The 23,085-nt window shown below is 34.5% G+C and overlaps 1 protein-coding gene and 1 pseudogene across 1 annotated transcript; both read left to right on the forward strand.

Annotated features, from left to right (window-relative positions):
- The first annotated feature begins 1,503 nt into the window (after nt 1–1,503).
- On the forward strand, nt 1,504–3,816 carry PG2 (polygalacturonase 2). Its single transcript, XM_079064420.1, has 2 exons — nt 1,504–1,651; nt 1,782–3,816. The coding sequence occupies exons 1-2, from the start codon at nt 1,595–1,597 to the stop codon at nt 3,612–3,614; spliced, it is 1,890 nt and encodes a 629-aa protein (XP_078920546.1). The 5' UTR covers nt 1,504–1,594; the 3' UTR covers nt 3,615–3,816.
- Nucleotides 3,817–4,279: 463 nt separating this feature from the next.
- On the forward strand, nt 4,280–12,950 carry LOC145131894 (GDT1-like protein 3; annotated as a pseudogene).
- The last annotated feature ends 10,135 nt before the right edge of the window (nt 12,951–23,085 follow it).

The raw sequence follows: 23,085 nt of genomic DNA on the forward strand, positions 1-23,085 counted from the left end.
ACATTATCATTTTTTATATAATATTACTTTTAACAATTCTTATTGTAAGTTATTTTTAGGCTTCTTATTTGAAAATTCTTAATGATTATAAAAAATAGTTTCATGGTTTTTTTTTGTTAATTTAGACTTACAATTTAGGTTTAACACTATAATTTATAACTTTTAACTATTTATAAAATAGTCTCTCAGCTTTGTTCAAGTTTAACTGAAATTTTTATTTAAGTTAACCATTTAACATTATACTGAAATTAACAAATTAACTATTTTGCAAAAAATTATAAATTATATAAAAGTTGTGCTTTTAAAATGACAACTGCTCACATACGACAATATATTTAAACTGATAAGTTAACTATAATATGTTAAAAAATTAAACTCATAATTTTATAAATAGAAGTAAAAATATGATATTTTAATATTGTAGTTTAGTTAATTTATGATTAAAATTTAATTTTTACATTAATTTAACATTATTAACCAAATTTAAAGTAATTATTAAAAAGAAATTGAAAAGTTATGGAAGTTTCAAATGCATTTGGTACAAGTAAAAAATGTCTTTTATAAGTATGTATAGATATATAGATATATAGATATAAATACAGATATATAGATATATAGATATATACATAAGAAGATAGATCGGTTTGATAACTTTTGAGTTATACTTAAATCCTTTGTAATAATTAGCAATTGATATTAATTATCCTTTAAGGAGAGCAATTGTTTTCTATGAGTTGTATGTTCTAAATTTGTTCCAACTATTTATGTTCGCTAAGTTCATTAAGGTTGTGTTGACATGAGTGTGAATAGATTTATATGTTGGTAAATATTGTGAGGGTTGTAGTTGGATTGTAGTCAAAATGCGGAATTCATGAGTTTTTGGCTCATGAAGTTTTGGGTCCTTGAGCCTTGTTGAGTTTGATGATTAAAAATGAACATGCATCGTTGGTGGTGTTGTACAATCGTTGGTACTTGGTAGCATAAAAATGGTATTTTAGTTGGTAATTGTTGGTGTATATATGGGATAATCGGACAAATATATTAGGGACTCTAATACTTAAATAAGTTTCCTTATTACACGTTTGAAGCTAGATCACTAAACTTGGTTGGAGCATAACGTATGAAATCAGGGTGAGTAAACATGTAATATCAAGGCATATGAAAAGAAGTTTATTTTCTAAATATTCAAAAATATCAGCTTCCATAACAAATCTTATATTTATTACAATATATTCTAAAAAAAATAAGCATTACATTTATTTAAAACAAAAATGTAAGCAATATTGTGATAAAAAAATATATATACCATAAGAGTACTCTAATATTAATTAGACATACGTATTGTCAACTTATAACTTAAAATAATACAAACATACATATGCAATTTGCTTTTGAGTTCAAAATAAAGTGGTTTAGAAAAGTGTATGTTCCAATATTATTTAAATTTAATATGTGAGAGGGAGTCATATTTATTTATGGAAAAAATTTGAAAATAAAAAAGTAAAAAAAAAAAAAAGTCATTCAAAATTTTCACTATAAAGCTCTCACCTCCAACCAAAAACCAAATCCACTATCATCTTTTCACACTGGCAAAATGCACAAATTCAAGAACTCCATCCCTTTCTTGATTCTCATCTTCTCCTCAATCAATGTAAGTTCTTCCCCAATTCAATCATGGGTTCATTTCCCACATTGTACGAATCTTAATTTCCATCATCAGTTTCTGTAATTATTCAATTATCGGAACCTGCATTCTTACTTCCATGGATTGACTTTTGCAGGTTCTTGTTTTCGCCGGAAAAGCAGAAGACCCGTTTACTCCAAAGGCGTATGTAATCCGATACTGGAAGAAGCAGATCTCAAATGATTTACCCAAACCCTCGTTCTTAATCGAGAAAGCTTCGCCGCTAACCGCCGTGCAGTCGGCGGCGTTTTCAAAACTTGCGGCTAACCAGCACTCTCTCTCCACCAACCTCCCATCGTTCTGCTCCGCCGCAAACTTACTGTGCTTCCCCGACGTGGGACCCAGCCTGGAGAAACATTCCGGTGATGTGAACTTTAAAGAGTACTCCGAGAAGAACTTTACTAACTACGGGTCAGGTCGTCTTGGTGGATTTGATTCCTTCAAAAATTATTCCAATGACGGCAACTCGGCTCTTGACTCGTTCCGGCGGTATTCACGTGACTCAGTGGGCCATGGCGATAAGTTTTCCACTTATGCCCGAGACACAAACGTTCCTGACCAGAGCTTCAATACCTACGGCACAAAAGCCACCGGAGGCACCGGAGACTTCACAAGTTACGCCCAAGACGTCAATGTACCCACCATGAGATTCACCTCATACTCCGACGACGTCAATGGGCGTGTCCAGACCTTCAAATCTTACTCCGAGAACGCAAACGCCGGCGATCAATCGTTCACTAGTTACGGGAAAAAGGGAAACGGCGCCGAGAATGAATTCAAATCATACGGTAATAATTCCAACGTCATCGGCTCGTCGTTTTCCAATTACGGCGAGAACGGCAACGGCGCAAACGATTCTTTCACATCTTATGGGGAAAACGGCAACGTTCCCGAGAATAATTTCAAGAGCTACGCTGACAGCGGTAACGCCGCCGTCGATTCATTCACGAGTTACAGTGATCAATCCAATGTCGGGGACGATAATTTCAAATCATACGCCAAAAGCTCCAACGCGGCGGACTTGAAGTTTTCAAATTACGGGAATTCCTTCAACGAAGGCACCGATACATTCTCCGGCTACGGCGGAGGCACCGTCACAAACCAGAAATTTGGGTTTAAAGGCTACGGTGTGAACAATACATTCAAAGATTACGCCGATAAGAAGAGGGCTTCTTTTGCTACCTACGCGACAAAGGGGTCGGCGGCGCGTGTAGGAGCAATGAAGACGAAATCAGCCGCCAGTGGCAAACCTGTAAATAAGTGGATCGAGCCGGGTAAGTTTTTCAGGGAGAGTATGTTAAAATCCGGGACGATAATGCCCATGCCGGACATTCGTGATAAGATGCCTAAAAGGTCATTTTTACCCCGGGTAATTCTTTCAAAATTACCATTTTCGTCCTCCAAACTCGGCGATTTAAAGAAGATTTTTCACGCTGAGGATAACTCAAGCATGGCGAGTTTAATCTCTGAAGGATTGAGCGAGTGTGAACGGAAACCGAGTCAAGGTGAGTCAAAACGGTGTGTCGGATCGGTTGAAGACATGATCGATTTTGCCACGTCAGTGCTTGGACGAGATGTCGTCGTTCGGACAACCGACAACACAAACGGGTCGGGTAAGAAGGTAAAAATCGGCTCAATTAAAAAAATTAACGGCGGTAAAGTAACGAAGTCGGTGTCTTGCCATCAGAGCTTGTTCCCTTACCTGCTATACTACTGTCACTCGGTTCCCAAGGTACGGGTCTACGAAGCGGATCTACTTGACCCGAATTCGTCCTCCAAGATTAATCATGGGGTTGCCATCTGTCATATTGACACGTCAGCTTGGAGTCCGACCCATGGAGCTTTTCTTTCACTAGGGTCGGAGCCTGGGAAGATTGAAGTTTGTCATTGGATCTTTGAGAACGATATGACTTGGGCTGTTGCAGATTAAAAAACCATTTGGGTTTGGGTCAGAGTTTGGTTGGAACCGGGTTGGGTGCAAAAGTGAACCACTTGTTCGAACCATAGGAGATTACTATTCTATTCGCTTATATCATTTTAATTTTTTTGTTTTTAATATTGTAATGACTTGTTTGTTTTCTACTGAATTAAGAAGAAATGAGAACCCAAAATATGAAAATATTAAAGGAGTATGTCGATATTTTAAGCTCTGGCTTACTAAACATTTAATTTTATCGTGATTCACTAATGCTTATATTCTCATATTATTTTGTATAATACCGTAAACAACATACACAAAGTTGCAAAAGATTACAACTGGATTTTGTCTTGACGATAGATGTTGAACTTGATAATTTATAATATCGAGTCAAAAGGCATTTAAAAGAAAATCATTTTACCAGTTTGTAAACGATTAAGATAACATATAATTACATAAAAAAAACACGGAATTAATATAAATTCGTAAAAAGGTATATGTGAGTCTATGGGTGAATGTTATCACGAACCGGATCGGATTGTTCAGAAAACGAAATTGGATATTGTACAAACTAAAAACCGAACAAAGTGTATATATATTATGCCAGTTTGGATTTTGTTTGTGTTTGAGTTTTCGGTTCCAAAACCAATTGAGAACCAAATATATGTATATACAGCATGGTGGTTCATAATAGACGATCGAAAACTGACATTACTGAAACCGATGTGGACAAAACAAAATCTGGGGTACAAGAAAACTTAATACCAAACTAAAAATACTTTTTGGTATTTGGTCGGTTGGTTTCGTGTTCCATTAGTATTTGTTCAACCAATATGTGACTAGGGTTGTAACAAATTGAACGTTCAGTAAAGTGAATCATTGGTGATTCGATCGTCGGAAGGTTCGTTTATATTTGTTTATCAAATATATAAACGACTATGAACAATATTGTTTGTTCATTTAGTTAAATGTGCGAACATGAACATTGGTGTTATTCGTTCATTTACGTTTGTGAGCGTTTGTTTACGATCTTTGTTTGAATGTTAATAGGTGTTTATTTTCAAATGATACATTGGTGTTGTTCGTTCATTTACGTTTGTGATTCATATTTTCTCCTAATTTTGTTTGTTTGTTCATATATTGATGTATGGTTCTTTGTTTGAATGTTAGTAGGTGTTTATTTTCATTCATCTTTATTTATGTTCATTTAGGTTTTTGATGTTCATTTATATCCCTTCATTTACATTTTTTTATATTCGTTTTTTTGTACTCGTTCATTTAGCACCTTAACGAACGAACATAAACAAAAATGAATTAAGTAGTTTTTTAAATGGACGGAAATGAACAATAAAATTAGTTTTTTTTTTATGTGTTATTATTGATCAAACCTCGTTTTGTTCATTCGGTTTATTTAAAACCTTATATATAACCATTAGTAGCACCAATCATATAATTGTCCTTTTGTAATTTGTCATTGAGTTTTAATTATTTTTTCGTACATTATCTACTTAATAATTGATCATTTTATTCCTTATATTGGGCCATTACCAAAAGTTATATTATTTTCTACATCTATAAACTAAGTTGCACGGAAACGGATACGGAACGGAAACGGGAAACGGCAAAACTCAAAAATTCAAGATACGGATACGGTAAGGATACGACAATATAAAAAAAAACATATATATATATATATATATATATATATATATATATATATATATATATATATATATATATATATATATATATATATTAAAGAAATTCCAAATGATGAGCGATGTAAATTATGTTTATTGACATGCGATTAGGGTAAATCATTACACAATGAGGCCTTTCCCCCAACACTTGTTTTGCAAAATAGCAGATGATGCGTGGTTGCCTTGTTGCCTCTAATGGAAAGTAGGACATTGTGTTTTATTAACCCAAGAGATCTTTTGTGTACCTACTTTATCAATCGTTTGTTTTCTGATGAGGAATATGGTTCGAGTAATCTGTGATTGCCTACTGTTACCTTGTAAAACAGCAATTTGGGAGGTCATGTTCTGAATTCTGAATTGTTTCTTGTTCTTGATCGACGACAGGCAGTAGACGACTACGAGATGCAGCGATCGACGATGGGTTTAGGCTTGTAGTTGTAGGGTAATATCGATTAGTATAGCCCATTACTCAATTAGCCTTTTTGGACTAAAAAAGTCCATGCAAAACAAAAAAAAAATGGAAACTTTGTGGAAACTTCACAGAAACGTTTCTGGATTTCCCGATAAAGTTTCCCGGTCGTTTCCTAGGCGTTTCCGTTTCCTCCACGTTTCAGATACGGGTACGGCTCCTAAGTTGGCGTTTCCATGCATCATAGTCTATAAATCAATCATTTTAAAAACCTGATTAAGGATATATTAGTGATTTAGATTTTAATTATGTATATTAAGTAATTAAATAAAATATTTATAGCCTACAGTTACCTATTTTGTCTCTATTGCCTTGTTTTATCTTTCTCCATCTCGTTCTCTATAATTGACGGCCAAACATCTATGTTCTACATGTCCACTGACGACCATCACCTCCTCGTTCATCTATTCTAGGGTATTTGCGGAATAGGTCTATAGATGTTGTCGTACATCCAAAATCAAATCAATCGCAAACTAGCATTTGTGAATGGTAAGAAAAATAAGCGCCTATCTTTTAAGTTATTGTTGTGATTATGAAAGAAAACCAAACAATTTCAGTATATACGTGGTTCCGAAGTATATTACATAGGGTTGATATGATTTTTAATTGCATGCCATAAAGTATGTTTTTCAATAAGCTATTCTTTATTTCTATTTAGTATTTAAATTTTGTCTACTAGATAATTGATTATCTAGGGTTCAACATTATTATATGATTACGTTGGTTATATGTTTCATAGAATCTTCCGCAAAATTCTTGTTTAAGAAAAGTCACTATGATGGCGGATTATGTGAAGCACACACAAAATCAACAAAAAGCTTTCTTTAGACAAACATTAATTTTCACACAGTTTTTTTTTTTGAACCCTCAGCCTCAAGGAGGGAGGGCAACATCGGATACAGCTTGATTAAATGCCTAAACTCATAACTATAATTGATATATATTTGAAGTGATAGTAGCGCAGTCATTTTGGGTTGCCATCAAAACTAGCAACTGGACATGATGACTTTTGGAGAAAGATGTTGATTTATTATTTGATTAATAAACTGAAATAAATAATTTGTTAATATATTATGAGAATAATATATTAATTAGAAATAATAATATTTAATTAATATTTAATCAAAAATTAATTGGTATTAACTTTGGGATTAAAAGAATTAATTAAAAGTGCAGGGTCTAAAATGCAATTGTTCAGTAGTTGAACAAGAGGCTCCAGAACCTTCCTAGGGAAGGAGTGGACGGTTTCTATATGGATATTCTACGGTTTCTAGAATATCACATATGAATAAATAAGGAGCCGGACAATTACCAATTTAAAACATTATTATTATATTCAAATTAGGGTTATCCAAGGCGTCTTTGTTACACTATAAATAGGCCCTTAATCGTATTGAATTTCGGACACTCATACCTCTAGAGAAATAGCCGAAATTCTTGTCTTCCCCTCTCCTCTCACCTCTTTCATCCTCTTGCTAGTGTTGGGTGTGAACCACTAGAGGCTCGACATTTGTGGTGCTTTCTCTTAAGGCTTCAACAACACAAGGATCATTGTTATTTGTCAATAACAATCAAGGTATGTTTCTATTAACCCTAATCATATTTTCAAAAATATGCTAGGTATCCTAGGGTTTCTTATTTGATGTTCAAAGTTGCATTTCAATTATAGAAAACATAGATCAAGATTAGGGTTGCATGCATACATAGGAATTTTATTTGTTTTGCATAAAACCCATCATTATAAATATCACCATGAACACTATCTTTCAAAGCATATGGGAAATATAAATTTTTAATTAAAGAGAACAGAGATGCCAATGAGTATCATTTAGGTAATTATCTCTTTTTCTATTTCATGTTCAAACTAGATTATGACCCGCGTAAAACGTGTGGGAAGGGGGGGACATATAAAGTTATAAAAAGCCGACACAATAAAAAATAAGATAAAGTAACATAAAGAGACTTCATGTTATTGATTATATTGAAATGTTTAAAAAAATAAAACAAAAGTCAAAATCTAAAAATAGAATACCATGTTTTTGTCCTGGTTTGCTAAAGCTCCACGAGGTTCTTCACATCGATTGCTGATTTACTTTTGTTGCCTATGTTTGTTGTGATAATGATTGCCAATTCTATATCCACTTCAGTTAGATGAGTCTCATTTTACAGTGTACTTTGTTGGTTAGTGTATTAACGCATCTTATATTTTCATTTTCTAAAAATTATTAAAAGCCAATGTACTTTGAATTTTTCATTGATTATAGAAGCCTACTTTGTATATAGCATGTTACTTTAAAATTTCTTAAAACAAATTGCTTTCTTGATTATTAGATATTAAGCACACACAATGTGTGTGAGGCTTATGTTACAGTCCTGTATTATGGTATCTTGTTGTTTTAAATTATCTTAAAATTGTATTTCTTTCAAATTCAAACTTATAAAATGTTGCAGTCCAGTTTTTCATTGTTTTAAGCTATCACACATTAACATATCATGTTTTGGTCTTATCATGTTGGTTTCTACAAGTTTGGGAATTTCATATTTGTAATTTGCAAAAAGTAGCAATGTACTTTAATTAAGCTTGCAACCAATATAGTCAACTCACTTCATTATTAACAGAAATCATGTTCATTCCATCTTCACTATAAATTATGATATTTAACATGTGTCCCCACCTCTTTTAGCTTCCTTATGGTCAGGTTCACCAGTTGTACTGTTCTAATGGAGGACAAAAGTGAAAAAACGACATATATTGTATAGTTATTCTTTGGATCTTTAAAACCTGAACTTTTATGTTATCTAATTCCTTAACATTTTTCCCCAAATCTTAAGTTTATAGTAGTTATTTTTTTATAAAAAAAAATTACATTTTCACCATTCATGATTTTATTCAAAACTTATGAAATCTTGTTTTATTGGAAAAAAGACAAATAGATGAATAATTAAACATTTCATAAAACCCAAAATATATTTAAATGATCAAAATTCTAACCCAAAAATGAAGAGTATTAAACAAAGTCATCAAAAATCAAATTGTAACACTCCAAAAATCACGATAAAATTTTTCATGTTTAATTTAAAAGAAACCCTTTTTTTAACCCAAAACCATATCAAATCAAGTGTCAAATACAAATACTACCAAGATCAATGCATCATAAAAATCTCCCAAAACATATCATTGAAGGATGTGTACGATCACGCCTTCGTCTTGCCCCGGTCAACCGAAGTACCTGAAACATAAAACTAAATATGTAAGTTAAAGCTTAGTGAGTTCCCCCAAAGTACCACCACACAACATATATCAGCGTGCATATTGGGTCCATATCTTACATATTGGATTGCCCCTGAGTCCACAGCATGACTCTGACTTGCCTTCAGGCCCACAACTCATGTCTGGCTTTCTCCCAATCCCACAACATAAGTCTGGCTTGCCCCGTGGGACTACAACTTATGTCTGTCTTGCTCCCAGGTTTATTGGCCTTTGTGCTATACTTTTCATTTTTTATTTTGATGTGAGGGGTGTGATTGGTCCATGATAGAAAGAGGGATTTGTGTTGATTGTGTGTGATATATTTATGCTATAATTTCTTTGTAATATTTGTCTGTGTTGATTATGTCAATGCATGCTAGTGATATAATGTGCATAATGATGAAGCGATGATGTGAACATGATTATATAAAAGATGTCACTACTAGAAAAATAGCCTATAATGACGCGCAAACAATGACACGCAGTGATTTATGATACGCAAAAGCGTGCGTCATAAAAATAATGTCATCTCTTATAAAATTTGAAGGATAGAGGACACGCGTTTGTGTGTGCCCTAAAATTAGTGTCCAAAAAAAACATGGAGGGCGCATATGATAAAATGTGTGTCGTGTGCACGCATCGCTTTATATTTTTTTTTCATAAACACGCGTTTTAGAAGCTCGCGGGGGAAATGAAATTCCAAAAGTTTGAAAAGTCGCCATGTTCTCCTCTACCTTCTTTCAATCGTTCTCCTCTCTCTCTCTCTCACAATCAAATACCAAAAAAACCTTCAATCGGAGTGACAGGATGTCTCTCTCACCGTCACTGCTTTTTTCTCCCACAACAGCATCACACCATCACCAAATCTCTAATCTCCGACTGATGTCTCCACCCATTCTCTGCCCCCGCTCTAATTCGCTCAGTCAAATATCCAAAAAACCAACCACGATGCGCTTCTCCTTTCTCCCATACCAGTCGCCAGAAATGAAGGAGTCTCGTGCCTAAAATTCTATATAGGGCCACAAAATCGACTATTGTTGGAACTAGGGTTCCGGTTCTTAGTGAAAACGAAGGTTTTTTGGTCACCAGGCCATGAAATTGAAATCAAAGGGGTACAGTTGTTGGAACCACGACTATTGTTGGAACTGGGGTTTTGGTTCATAAACCCTCCATCTACTTCTCTCGATCTTCAGTTCCTCAAGTAACGAGTCCTCCATGCTCGCTGCCATTAGCCTTCCCTTCAGGCTTGCAAGATCGTTGAGGGACAACGACGCACAAAAGGACTCAACGCTGTGTTATTGGATGCTATCCATTGGCATATAGTAGTTTTCGCTCAGGTATATTCTTTATGTGTTTTGTTGATTCGCAATTGAATAAGATATGAGCCAAAGCTATCCATTGCGGATAATTGATTTGAATTCTGTTTATTTTTGTTGATTTCAGGATGTTGCCGGTGATAATGAGAAGGAAGACTCAACCGGATCCATTATAAATCTAGGTCGGCGTAGCAAAGTGAGTATACAAAACCCTATTTTTTTAATATGGTTGTAATTACATTCTACTGATATCATATGCGTCTATCCAAAGACATGATTAAAGTTGAAAAAATTCATTCACCTCAACATACAGGGAATTTGGGATCTAAAGGTATAACAGTAAATTCAAGGTGATATAGCTATAATATTGTGATTTGTGAACTAACTTGAAACTGTTAAAACCCTTATACACTGGAAACCCTTCTGTTGTGGATGAGCATTTAGACACATATGAACTCTTTCAATACTAATTTATAAGTTTCCTCTTTCCTGTGTTTATACTTTATAGTTGGATTTCAGATTTTTGTTTCTTTATGTTATAGAAAGTTTTAGATATTTAACTACTATATGCCAGTCTATGTTGAGGTTTGAATAAGATTCTACTTATTATTCATCATACATCTTAATGCGTGTATGTACTTTAAACAGGTTGTTGTGGAAAGAATTAAAAACAATGTCATAGGTAACAAGATTGATCCAAAAGCTGTACTAAATTTGGATCCTGGTCTTGGTGTTTTGGATGCATTTTTTGCCAGTTTGTCAATGATAATTGTCAATGAGGTATGTTCTTTCCCAATCCTTTTTTATAGGCACACATAAGTTTCCACAAATGTTTATTTCTCAAAATTACATTACCCAATATTCCATTTATTGCTTCCATCTAGATTGGAGATGAAGCTTCTATTATAGCAGCTCTTATGGCAATGCGTCATCCAAAGTTAATTGTTCTATCAGGTGCACTCAGTGCTCTGTTTGTAATGACTATAAGTTTGCTACTTTTCTTTTTTTACCCTTTTCATATTTTAGTGAACATAAATGAAAAACATATATTTTAGTTTGCTTCTAAGTTTAGTTTGGTTTTATTTGGTATGTAGATACTTTCTACAGGGCTTGGTAGGATTGTTCCAAATCTGATATCAAGGAAACACACAAACAGTGCTGCTACAGGCATGTATTGAGTATTGACATTATATATATATAAAATTAAAACTTCATATAAAATATGAAGATTGTAAGACATCTAAATTGTTTTTTCTACAATGCAGTTCTTTATGCCTTTTTTTGGGTTGCCTTTGCTCTATATTGCTTGGAGATCAGATTCAAAAGCATCTCAAAAAAAGGAGATGGAGGAAGTATGTTTTCTTTTTCCCCATTAAGGGTTATAGTTTTTATATAAATTTAGGCTTTACCTCATTACTAAATACCCAAAAAACATTCCAGAAATTTGATTCTATTACAAAATATATGCAGGTAGAAGAGAAATTAGAGTATGGACAAGGCAAAACAGCTGCCCCCAGAATTAGAGTCTGGACAAGGCAAAACATTCCAGATATCTGATCCTATTTTTTTGGGAATCAACAAAGCTGCATTTTGTCTCGTTGACTGGTCAAAAGACAATATATGTTATGGATGTTAATAAGTTGGGTAATGTAGTAACTCAGATATGTGAAAATGCAGGGAGCTTTTACTATCTTTTGAGAAAGAACCAGGGAAAAAACCACTGAGGATCATATTCTATAGGTATATATATAAATATAATTTCAAGTGGTGCAATTAAAGAAAAAAAACTAAATCCTCACTTTGTTTTTTATTTGCGGGGATGGTGTAAGTGTTGGGCAGTTCTATTGCTTTATGAAGAGTTGAAGACACGCACATACATAAACCAAGTTTTAGCATCTAATATTAATCGAATCCATTCAGGTTCTGGAACCTCATACTGACTCAATTAAACATGAAAAAGGTAATTTGTTTGATTCATTTCAAGTGTGGTATGATGACATTTGTATTTCAATTTTGAATCTGCGTTTTTTTTTAACCTCGTTTTAATTTGAAGTAAGTGAACTGGAACTGATTTGTTGATTGTTGTTGGTGAAGAAGGAGAACCTGGATTCAGAAAACCTAGTAGTGTTTCAGCTTATGATGAAGCGATGAATGCTTTGTCCTCTCTCATCACCAAATGGAATTGTGCTGATAAGATCGTCGTCAACCATAGATATGAGCTGATGTTTGACTATGTTAAGGTAGCATAACAACTTTGATTTTATATTGCAATTTGAGTTTTGAATTATAGTATCAAACCAGGTACCTTTACTAAATTGAAAATCCGAGTAGATTTTGTCATGAATAGTTTTTATATTGATGTTATAGGTGTAAAACTCAGCTTAATAGTACTTACTTGTGTAAGTTCATCATGTTTAACATCATATATTGTAACTCAATATGATTATTCTTTCTTAGGGTGTGAGTGATAACAAAACCTATGATGGAAGCTTTGTTGTTTTTTGCAAGTTTTTTGCAGATATACAAGTGTTGCATTCTTCATTTCAATTGTTAGTTGTACTACTAATGATGGAAGCTGCTAACAAAGGAAATGAAAGAAGCCGCATGAAATAGATTTTTTGTATGAAACACAGAGTAGATTAGATGAATGCAAATTTATATATTGTAAGAAATAGAATTGTATGACATTAAATTTTATGCAATGGATTGTATTTTTTGTATATGGTATTTTATTTCTATTATGATACATTAAATGCAAATTTAATTTAAAAATTAATAAATATATAAATATATATTTTTTTAACATTTAAATTTACGATACGCAAAAATGTGTGTCATCTTCGTTTATGACATGGCCTTTCTTGACAGGTGTTTTAATGATACGCATTGCGTGTCATAAATGCGCGTCGTAAATGTGCGTCGTCTATAGACGACGCGCAAAAGCGTGTCGTCTCTCGTTATGACAGGGCCTTCCTTGACATGCATTTGCGCATCGTCTGAGCGTTTTACGACACGCATTGCGCGTCGTAAAAGGTTGTTTTTCTAGTAGTGTGTAAAATGCATTAACTTGTTGTCACACCCCCAGCCATCGGCGGAAACACCGGGTGGTGTAACGTCATTCTTCGTATCACAGTTATATAACATACATTGAACAGTACTAAAGAAAATACATACCTTTATTGATAACTGAAAGTTACATAACTGTTTTTCTAGGACCTATTACATAATATCCGACTATGGCATACTTCTTAATGAACAGAAAGGTAATAGTAAAACTTCTTCTGTTCGAATACATACCAACTTTTCAAGTTCCTGAAAACACATGCATTTTAAAATACGTCAACATAAAGTTGGTGAGTCCACAGGTTTTGACTCCATAAAATAGTACATTTTCCACGTTTAAAAGTATAGTTTTGAAAGTATCATTTTGACTCTCTAACATTTAGTATGTATATTAGGTATAATAGTTTACTTATCAATTAAGTGTTATACCTAAACATTCCTTAAACCTAAGGTATAAGTAGGGGGAAACTTATACTTAACATTAATACTTGTATACGACAAAGTATAATGTTTCTAACAATTTGCTACCATGAGCCTGTAACCGCTGCTGTGACATAATACCTCTGATAAAACCTACTCATGATTTCCATGAGGAGAACCCACTCATGATTTCCATGAGGAGAACCCACTCATGATTTCCATGAGGACAACACCGTACGCTTCATCGACGCCGGAACAATAACAAGTAAAAAGGATAGTTCCTCACTTGCTTATGGTTAACTGTAGCTAACAGTCACAAGTGGGGTGGTCAACCCGTATACTAATTATACACGACTTCCTCGCTCACACGGGATTAACGGTTACAGTTCAGAGGATTTCCGCTAAGATCCCCAATCTTAGTTGATGAATACAATTACTCATATAGACTTCGACGGCTTCCTATAGCTCTAACAACAAAAGCATTTTCATGTCTAAAACCCTAAGTTACTAGACTATGCTTTTAAACATTACTCCTAACTTCATAACATTTAGGCAGTATAACAGCTATAACTTGAAGTAAAACCATGATTTATCTTGACATAAAGCCAATAACAACAACAACAACATATAACCTACCAAGTTTTATCTTGTCATAAAACTAACAATAACAACGTATAACATACCAAGTTTTATCTTGACATAAAACCAATAATAGCAACATACTTTATAAATTAACATATAGAACTTCCGAATATAACTTCGGAACTATATCGCACACAACATATATATAGAATCCTAAGTATAACTCAAGATCTACATTAGTATAATAACATGCTGACAAGTTGATAATAGTTGTATATATTCAAAATATTATATTTAGAACAACTATACCCCGACTATTATAACTATATACTATCATATAGACATAATAGTAATGTATATACAATATTTAGCATGCGTTTTCCCCCAAAATATTAGAAAGTGGGGCCGTGAAACTCACCCTAGTAGCGTGATTTTATGTAATCTAAGCAGAAACGGTCAGCGTACGAGGTCGTCGGGGCTCGGGATGCAAGATGGCTTCAGCAATGGAGAGAGGAGAAAGAAGTTTAGGTGTAAGAATGGCTGAATTCGGACCTGCTATTTATAGTAAGGATTTTGGACCCCCACGTCGTGAGTTTTATAAGGCTCACGTCGTGAGTTTGGATCTTATCCCCGTAGACTTGCCATTTGCGTCCCTAGCTTAGGAAGGTGGCCATGTGACTCTTCACGTCGTGGGATATCCTTGCTCAGGTCGTGAGTTTGGATCTTATCCCCTCGCAGCCTCGTCACACACCTTCTAGATTCCGAGATGTGGCAAAATGACTCCTCATGTCGTGAGTTTCTGTGCTCACGTCGTGAGCTCAGTCAGATTAGGGTTTCTGACAGCTGAATCTTCGGAAGGTCGTAACTTTCACATACGAACTCCGTTTTCAACGTTCTTTATATGCACGCGTAGGTATTTACAAGTACTACAACTCTCTTTTAGACTCCAAGAGATAATTCTAAGTATATTTTAAATTCCTCTTATATAGAGGTTTATAGTGTTTGGTTTATCATAACTTCTTCATGCGAAGTCAGATTCAGACATTTTCTATATTTTTGGAATCGTATAGACGTATACTTTGAGTTGTATCATAAAGAAAGTTCATATTTGTATTAGAATTTATCATGAACTACATGGCACTCTTATCACATTACTAGTTTAACAAAATCACATTACATGATTGGCACAATCACATGTGATTGTCTATTGACCTAATTTGACTAGTGTTACATTCTCCCCCCGTTAGAATAATTTCGTCCCGAAATTTATCTTATGGATGGGGTTTTGTCAAACAGTTGGGGGTATTTTTCTTTCATCTGATCTTCACGTTCCCAAGTAAATTCAGGTCCTCGTAAAGAGTTCCATCGAACTTTCACTATGGGAATACGACTTTGCTTTAATCGTTTGACTTCTCGATCCATGATCTTAACAGGTTCTTCTACAAAGTTGAGTTTCGTATCGACTTGTATCTCTTCGAGAGGTATAATAAGAGTGTCATCGGAAAGACATATTTTGATATTTGATACGTGAAAAACATCGTGCACATTACTTAGCTCTTGAGGCAACTTGAGTTGGTATGCGACAGAACCAATTCTTGCTAGAATTTCAAAAGGTCCTATATACCGTGGGTTTAGTTTGCCTCGTTTCCCGAATTGAATTATGCCTTTCCAAGGAGAGACCTTCAACATTACTTTATCTCTAACTTGGAATTCTAAAGGCTTACGTCTTACGTCAGCATAGCTTTTTTGACGATCACGTGCAGCCTTTAATCGATCTTTAATTTGCACGATCTTTTCAGTTGTTTCGTGGATTATTTCTGGTCCAGTACGATCTGATTACCACGAATAAAGGCTCGGATACCAGTTACTGGGTGACAGATATATATATTTAAGGAGATAAGATGCGAAAAAAAATAAGAAGTGCGGAATAAATATAAACTGGAAAGCTATAAATGACTGAAAGCTATAAATGAAATAAATGACAGTATTTAAATGACGTAAAGTTGTAATAAAATATATAAATATATAAATATATATAAAGTCGGTTCGTCAATAAATTGACTGAACTGGTTTAGAATTGGACTGGATCTTAATAGACTGTGTCTCTATTTGTTCAAAGTTCAATCCGGTAAGTAACAATAAGTTCTTTTTATGTAACAATGAATTCTTTACAAAACGATACAAAATACACGGGTAATGTTTTTTGTATGTGGGTATGGGGTTTTTTAAGGTGATTTGATGAGGTTGAAGTGGGTATTTGGAGGGTGGTAGAAGGTGGAATAAGGTTGTAGTTTTGGTGGTATAAGGTAACAAAGAGGGTGATGTTGAAAGAGCTTTGGGTGGTTATGAATATAGATTTTCGTAGTAAATCTCTCTGGATAGCCAATTCTCTCTCGCGTCTCTCTGGGGTTTGCAGTGGTCAAAAAAATCGAGGAAAATTCCTGGATGTAGGTAAGGTCCTGAATAATTTGCGGTGCAAATCTCTCCCGTATTATCTTGTTGAGTTGTGCTCGGTGATTTTTTTTTAACTTGCAAATTCTGATGTCGAAAAACAGCAAGGTGATGATGGTTGTGGTGATTTGAAAGGGTTTTTGGAGGAGGTTTAAGGAGGGTATTTGGAGGGTGTTTGGAGAGTATTTTGAGGTTGGCTATGTGTTTATTCTTCTGGAGATGAGAGAGTAATAGGAGATATATTACAAGGAAACACAAAACACTTAAACTCTTACAATTCACTCACTCAAACTTACGTATACATACATATATATATATGCAAAAATGAATCAAACAACTCTTCCACTTGTGTTTGTTTATGAAAAAGAAATAGCTTGGTGGATGTAGTAGCTGGTAGAACACATGTAGGTTGGGTTCTTTTTGCTTTTGTGACAATTCTCTCAATCATACATACATATGCACGATATATATATATATATATATATATATATATATATATATATATATATATATATATATAATATACATACATACATATATATATATATATATATATATATATATATATATATATATATACATATAATATATATATATATATATATATATACAACATACATACATATACGTACATATATATGTACATATAATAAAAGAAAACATCTTTAAACACACTTGAGTATGTATGGTGCTAGTTTGTAGCTTTTAATCAAGTGGTAGTAGTGGGAACGTGGCTTTCTTTTACTGAATGTTTATAATTCAATTAAGAAATTGAATTTTCATATTGGTCCCTTGATGTTTTGAAGTTTTGACAATTTTTATCCTTTGATTTGTTTTGTCTTCAAACGATCAAATATGCGTCTATTTTTCCGTCTTTGCGTATTTCGTCTTTTGCCTACTTTTGTATTTCATAATTAAGCACGAATCCACGCAACCTGAAATAACTGATAATATTTGTTAGTTAATATAAAACCAATTCGTCTTATTTCAGTGATGATCACATATAAAAACATTTTTCAATAATTTCCCCCTATGTGATCATTGATGAAATAAGGATAGATATAATCACATTAACAATTTTATTCTTGAAGATTTGGGATAAAAGTTTTGTCAATGAGAAGATATATATAAAACCATTGTAATCGTTTTGAAAGTTTGTGACTTGGTTTAACATATCTTATGTAAAAGATTTTCAGAAATTTGTTTCCGAATCAAAGTCTCGGGTTCGGTTATCAAAGGGTAGTCATATATGTATCTAAAGAAATTTCCTTAGATTTTATAGCATTATTAATGACGACAAGTGGTCTAACAGGTCGATTCAGATGAACGCTCATAGGTATAGCTCACACTTCACTTGGTTGTTTGGTTGTTCTGGCAGCAGAACAAGTTAATGATCACTAAAAATGAGTGATATCTCTCTCTGACGACTCACACTCATATTGGAGGTGTTCAGCTATGCTTTTCCTGTAAAGTCACTTAGTCTCATTATTAGGTAATCAATCACATAAGACTGGTTTCGGCATTACTCAGCGGGTTTCTTCATTCATGCCATTAAAGTTCACTCTCTCTCCGTCGGGAAATACATGTAGAGGGGTTTAGCAATTTTCATAGTGCAGTTTGCAACTAAGATTCTTCAGTGCTGAAGGCTACAGTATCCCGGGAAATCCATTGTTGTTGCAGCTTCTTCTTTGATAGTATCCTGTTTGTTGATCAATATCGATTTATTGTAAAAAGATATTTTGTTTTAGCATTGAGAATTTGCTACATTTGAGACCTTTTTAAGAGTATTTGACTTGAGTGATTGAGATATCTTCTTTTGTGAAAAATGGTTAAAACAAATCGCGAGATTTTATGATTTTTGTTTTGAAATAACCATTTGGTTGAAAGTTTGTTTGAAAATACCAAATATAGAATATTTTTTTGTTTTGTTTGGTATATCTTTATTGAATCCATTTGTTTTCTTGTTGATTTGTCTTTGAGGATTGGATGTTGATAGATATTTGTTTCTCCTTTGGTTTTCTTGTAAGGATATGTCGTTGTTTGCTTGATGGATCATGGCATCGCAAGTCTTCATTTTTGGTTGGCTTTTATCTAGGTAGGGATAGGTGGCATAAAAGACAGTTTGTCTAGTATGTAAGAAATGAATGTATCGTCCCTGGTCATTTTGATATCTAAGCAAAAATGAGACTGTGACAAGGTATAATTGGGTATACCTTATAAGCAATAGTGACACACCTAAGCTCACAAGAAATGATTTCCACAATGATTTAGATCGACGAGGCACAAATTCTCACATGGGTTTTTGTTTTCATCTGAACCTCCTAACCTTATGTCCCTTGATTGTTTAAAATCGTCAATAATGAAATAAAATCGAAGGAAATAAAGTTATATACATTATGAAAAGTAGGATATTTGAACCTTCACTCCAATTGAGAATCAATATGACTTAAAATCTTCATCGAGCATAAGCATCTGAAAATTAAGTCAAGAGAAGATTAATCACAAGGTTCTATAAAAGCTTATTATGGCAAGTCTTTTATTAATTTTTTTTTGAAGATTTGTTTTTCTGAATGTTTTTGGAAATATTGGTTAGTTGAATGTTTTTGGTATTTTTTAAAAGGAAAGCAATTTTCAATTGTTTTTGAATTTTCCTTTTGAATGAAAGTAAACACACTTTTGTACAAACAAAAAGTAAAAGTTTAAGGATAGATGTTATCTGGATTTAACATTCCTAGACGGCCTAGGAAGTATTGAAACTTTGTTTCATCGAGAGCCTTAGTGAAGACATCGGCAATTTGATCTTCGGTGTTGATGAAGTGCAATTCGATATGACCCTTTTGAATGTTGTCTTTGATGAAATGATATCGAATGTCGATGTGCTTTGTCATGGAATGGTGAACGGGATTGTGAGAAATGGCAATTGCACTGGTTGAGTCACAAAATATAGGAATTTGTGAAATTTTGAAGCCATAGTCTCGCAGTTGAGTTTGCATCCATATCACTTGCGAACAACAGTTGGCGGCAGCGACGTATTCAGCTTCTGCTGTTGATGTGGATACACAAGTCTGTTTCTTTGAAGTCCAACTCACTAGTCTACCTCCTAGGAATTGACAGCTACCAGATGTACTCTTTCTATCTAACTTGCATCCTCCATAGTCTGAGTCGGTGAAAGCGTTCAGCTGAAAATCGGATTTAGCTGGATACCAAAGGCCAAGTTTGGGAGTGCCTTTTAGGTATTTGAAGATGCGTTTCACAGCAACTACATGGGATTCCATAGGATTTGCTTGGTATCTGGCACAGACACATGTAGAAAACATGATGTCAGGTCTGCTGGCAGTGAGGTATAAGAGTGATCCGATCATTCCACGATATCTTTTCTGATCAACAGGTTTACCATTTAAGTCTGCATCGATTTTGTATCCAAAAGCCATTGGGGTTTTTGCGGTATTGGATTTGTCCATTGAAAAGCGAGTGAGTAGGTTTTTGACATAATTCTCTTGGTTGATGAAAATGCCATCAGTTGACTGTTTGATTTGAAGTCCGAGAAAAGTAGTCATCTCCCCAATCATGCTCATTTCAAATTTGCTCTTCATTAGATCTGCAAACTTAATACTCAAAGATTCATCAGTAGAACCGAAAATAATGTCATCAACATATATTTGTACGATTAAAAGATGTTTATTAAAGATTTTACGAAAGAGGGTTTGATCGATTGAACCTCTTTTAAAACCTGATTCTTCGAGAAAGGTTGACAACGTGGCATACCAAGCTCGGGGTGCTTGTTTCAAGCCATAGATAGCTTCCTGCAATTTAAAGCTGTGATCAGTAAATTTGGGATCTTCAAAACCTGGTGGTTGTTTGATGTATACATCGCGATCTAACTCTCCATGTAGGAATGCACATTTAACATCCATTTGGAATACTTTGAAGTTCTTATGTGCAGCATATGCAAGAAAGATGCGAATTGCTTCAATTCTGGCAACTGGAGCATATGTTTCATCGTAGTCGATTCCTTCTTGTTGTGAATATCCTTTGACTACGAGACGTGCCTTGTTTCGACAAACGATTCCTTGATCGTCAGTTTTGTTTCTGAATACCCATCTTGAACCTATAACAGAAACATCGGGTGGGGTAGGGACAAGATTCCATACGTCATTTCTTTCAAATTCTTCTAGCTCTTCTTGCATAGCTTTTACCCAGTCTGGATCTTTGAGAGCAGAATGTATGGTTTTGGGTTCAGTTATGGATAAGAAGGCTCCAAATAAACAATCATTAGAAGTTGCGGCTCTAGTTTGGATGCCTGAGTTTGGATCTCCGATGATTTGGTCAGTTGGGTGGTTTCTGGTCCATTTTATTAAGCGATTCTCTTCCGCTATAATAATTGGAATTTCAGTATCCCATTGTTCTTCTCCGGGAGTTTCATCTTGGAATAGGTTTGAAGGTTCCCCCATAAATGATGCATCGGGATTGTTTTGGATATTTGGGGATGGGGTATTTAAAGGAGGATTTGGTGTTTGTTCCAATGAAGAAATATGTGTAGGTGGTTCCCCCTCGAATTGATCTGCATCATTTCGGTTTGTTTGTGGAGTTCCTTCAGTGGTTGTTCCTGTAGAATCAATAGAAGTAGTTAGAAGTTCAGAATTGTAAGCGGTTTTGGGTTGTTCAAAAAGTAAATCAAGATCGATTTCAATATCTCTGTCAGGAGAAGGTGTTTGTTGAATTGGATTTTGAAAAATATTATCGATCATTTTTGAACCAAAATGTTCACGATCCAATTTCCTGACATAAAATTCATCGAAATGAACATCGGTACTTTCTTCAATTACTCTGGTACGTTTGTTCAGTACTCGATAAGCAGCTGAAGAAAATGAGTAACCAAGGAAAATTCCTTCGTCCGACCTTGATTCAAATTTTGAAAGGTGATCTTTATTGTTCTTTATGAAGCATCGACAACCAAAAATATGGAAAAATTTGATGTTTGGTTTTCGGTTGTTAATGACTTCATATGGTGTTTTATGAAGATGTTTATGGATTAAGGAACGATTTTGAGTGTAGCAAGCTGTGGCTATTGCTTCTGCCCAGAAGTATTGTGGCAGATCAGCGAAGATAAGCATTGATCTTGCAGCTTCACATAGAGTTCTGTTCCTTCTTTCGACAACTCCGTTCTGTTGTGGAGTGTATGGGGCTGAGAAGTTATGTTCAATTCCTTTGTCTTTGAGAAATGAATCTAGAGTCTTGTTTTTGAACTCTAAACCATTATCACTTCGGATTCTTCGAGCAGGTCGTTTGAGCTTCAGTTCGATTTGTTTTATGAAGTTGATCATCTCTTCAGGTGCTTCTGATTTTAGTCTTAAGAAGAAGACCCAAGTAAAGCGCGAGAAGCCATCAACGACAACAAGAATGTACTTCTTCCCTTGTATGGTTTGGGTTTTGGCAGGGCCGTAAAGGTCTATGTGCAGCAATTCTAGTGGTTCGGATACACTAGATTCTGAGATGCTTTTGTGAGTGGATTTGGAAAGTTTTCCCTTTTCACATGCAGCACACAGAGTTTCATTATCAAGCTTCAGAAGTGGCAGTCCTCTAACAAGATCATCGCCGATCAGTTTGTTGATGTACCCAATGTTTAGATGGGAAAGGCGGCGGTGCCATAACCAACTGATATCTGCTGGGGCTTTTGATAGCATACATATATCGGGTTTACCATAGATAAGATCCATGTCAAGTGGATACATATTTCCGGCACGGTAAGAATCAACAATGATTTCTTTGGTTTTGGCGTCCATGATCAAGCTTCTTTGTTTGGTGAATAGGACTTCAGGATTGTTATCACACAGTTGAGAAACACTGATGAGGTTGTGTTTCAGGTCATCGACATAGGCAACTTTCTTTATGGTGAAGTTACAATTTGTTATGTTTCCATAACCCTTGATTTTTGCCGTCATGTTGTTGCCGAAGGTAACGTCTTGATTGGTTTGGGTGGGTTTGAAGTCACGAAGGTAGTTTCGGTTTCCTGTCATATGCTTGGAGCAGCCACTATCAATATACCATGTATCATCCTTGGGTTCTCCAGCATTAGATACCTGCAATTTAGACAGAAGATTTAGGTACCCAAATCTGAATGGGTCTTGGTTTGTTAGTTGTTTTTATTTTGGGTTTTTTGTTTACTGAACTTCTTGTAGCATTTGACTTCATATTGCTATAAGAGTTTGGTTTATAAGGATGGAATGGTTGA

The sequence above is a fragment of the Lactuca virosa genome, chromosome 8, assembly GCF_052849685.1.
Source record: "Lactuca virosa cultivar CGN04683 chromosome 8, Lactuca_virosa_CGN04683_v6, whole genome shotgun sequence".
Taxonomy (NCBI): domain Eukaryota; kingdom Viridiplantae; phylum Streptophyta; class Magnoliopsida; order Asterales; family Asteraceae; genus Lactuca; species Lactuca virosa.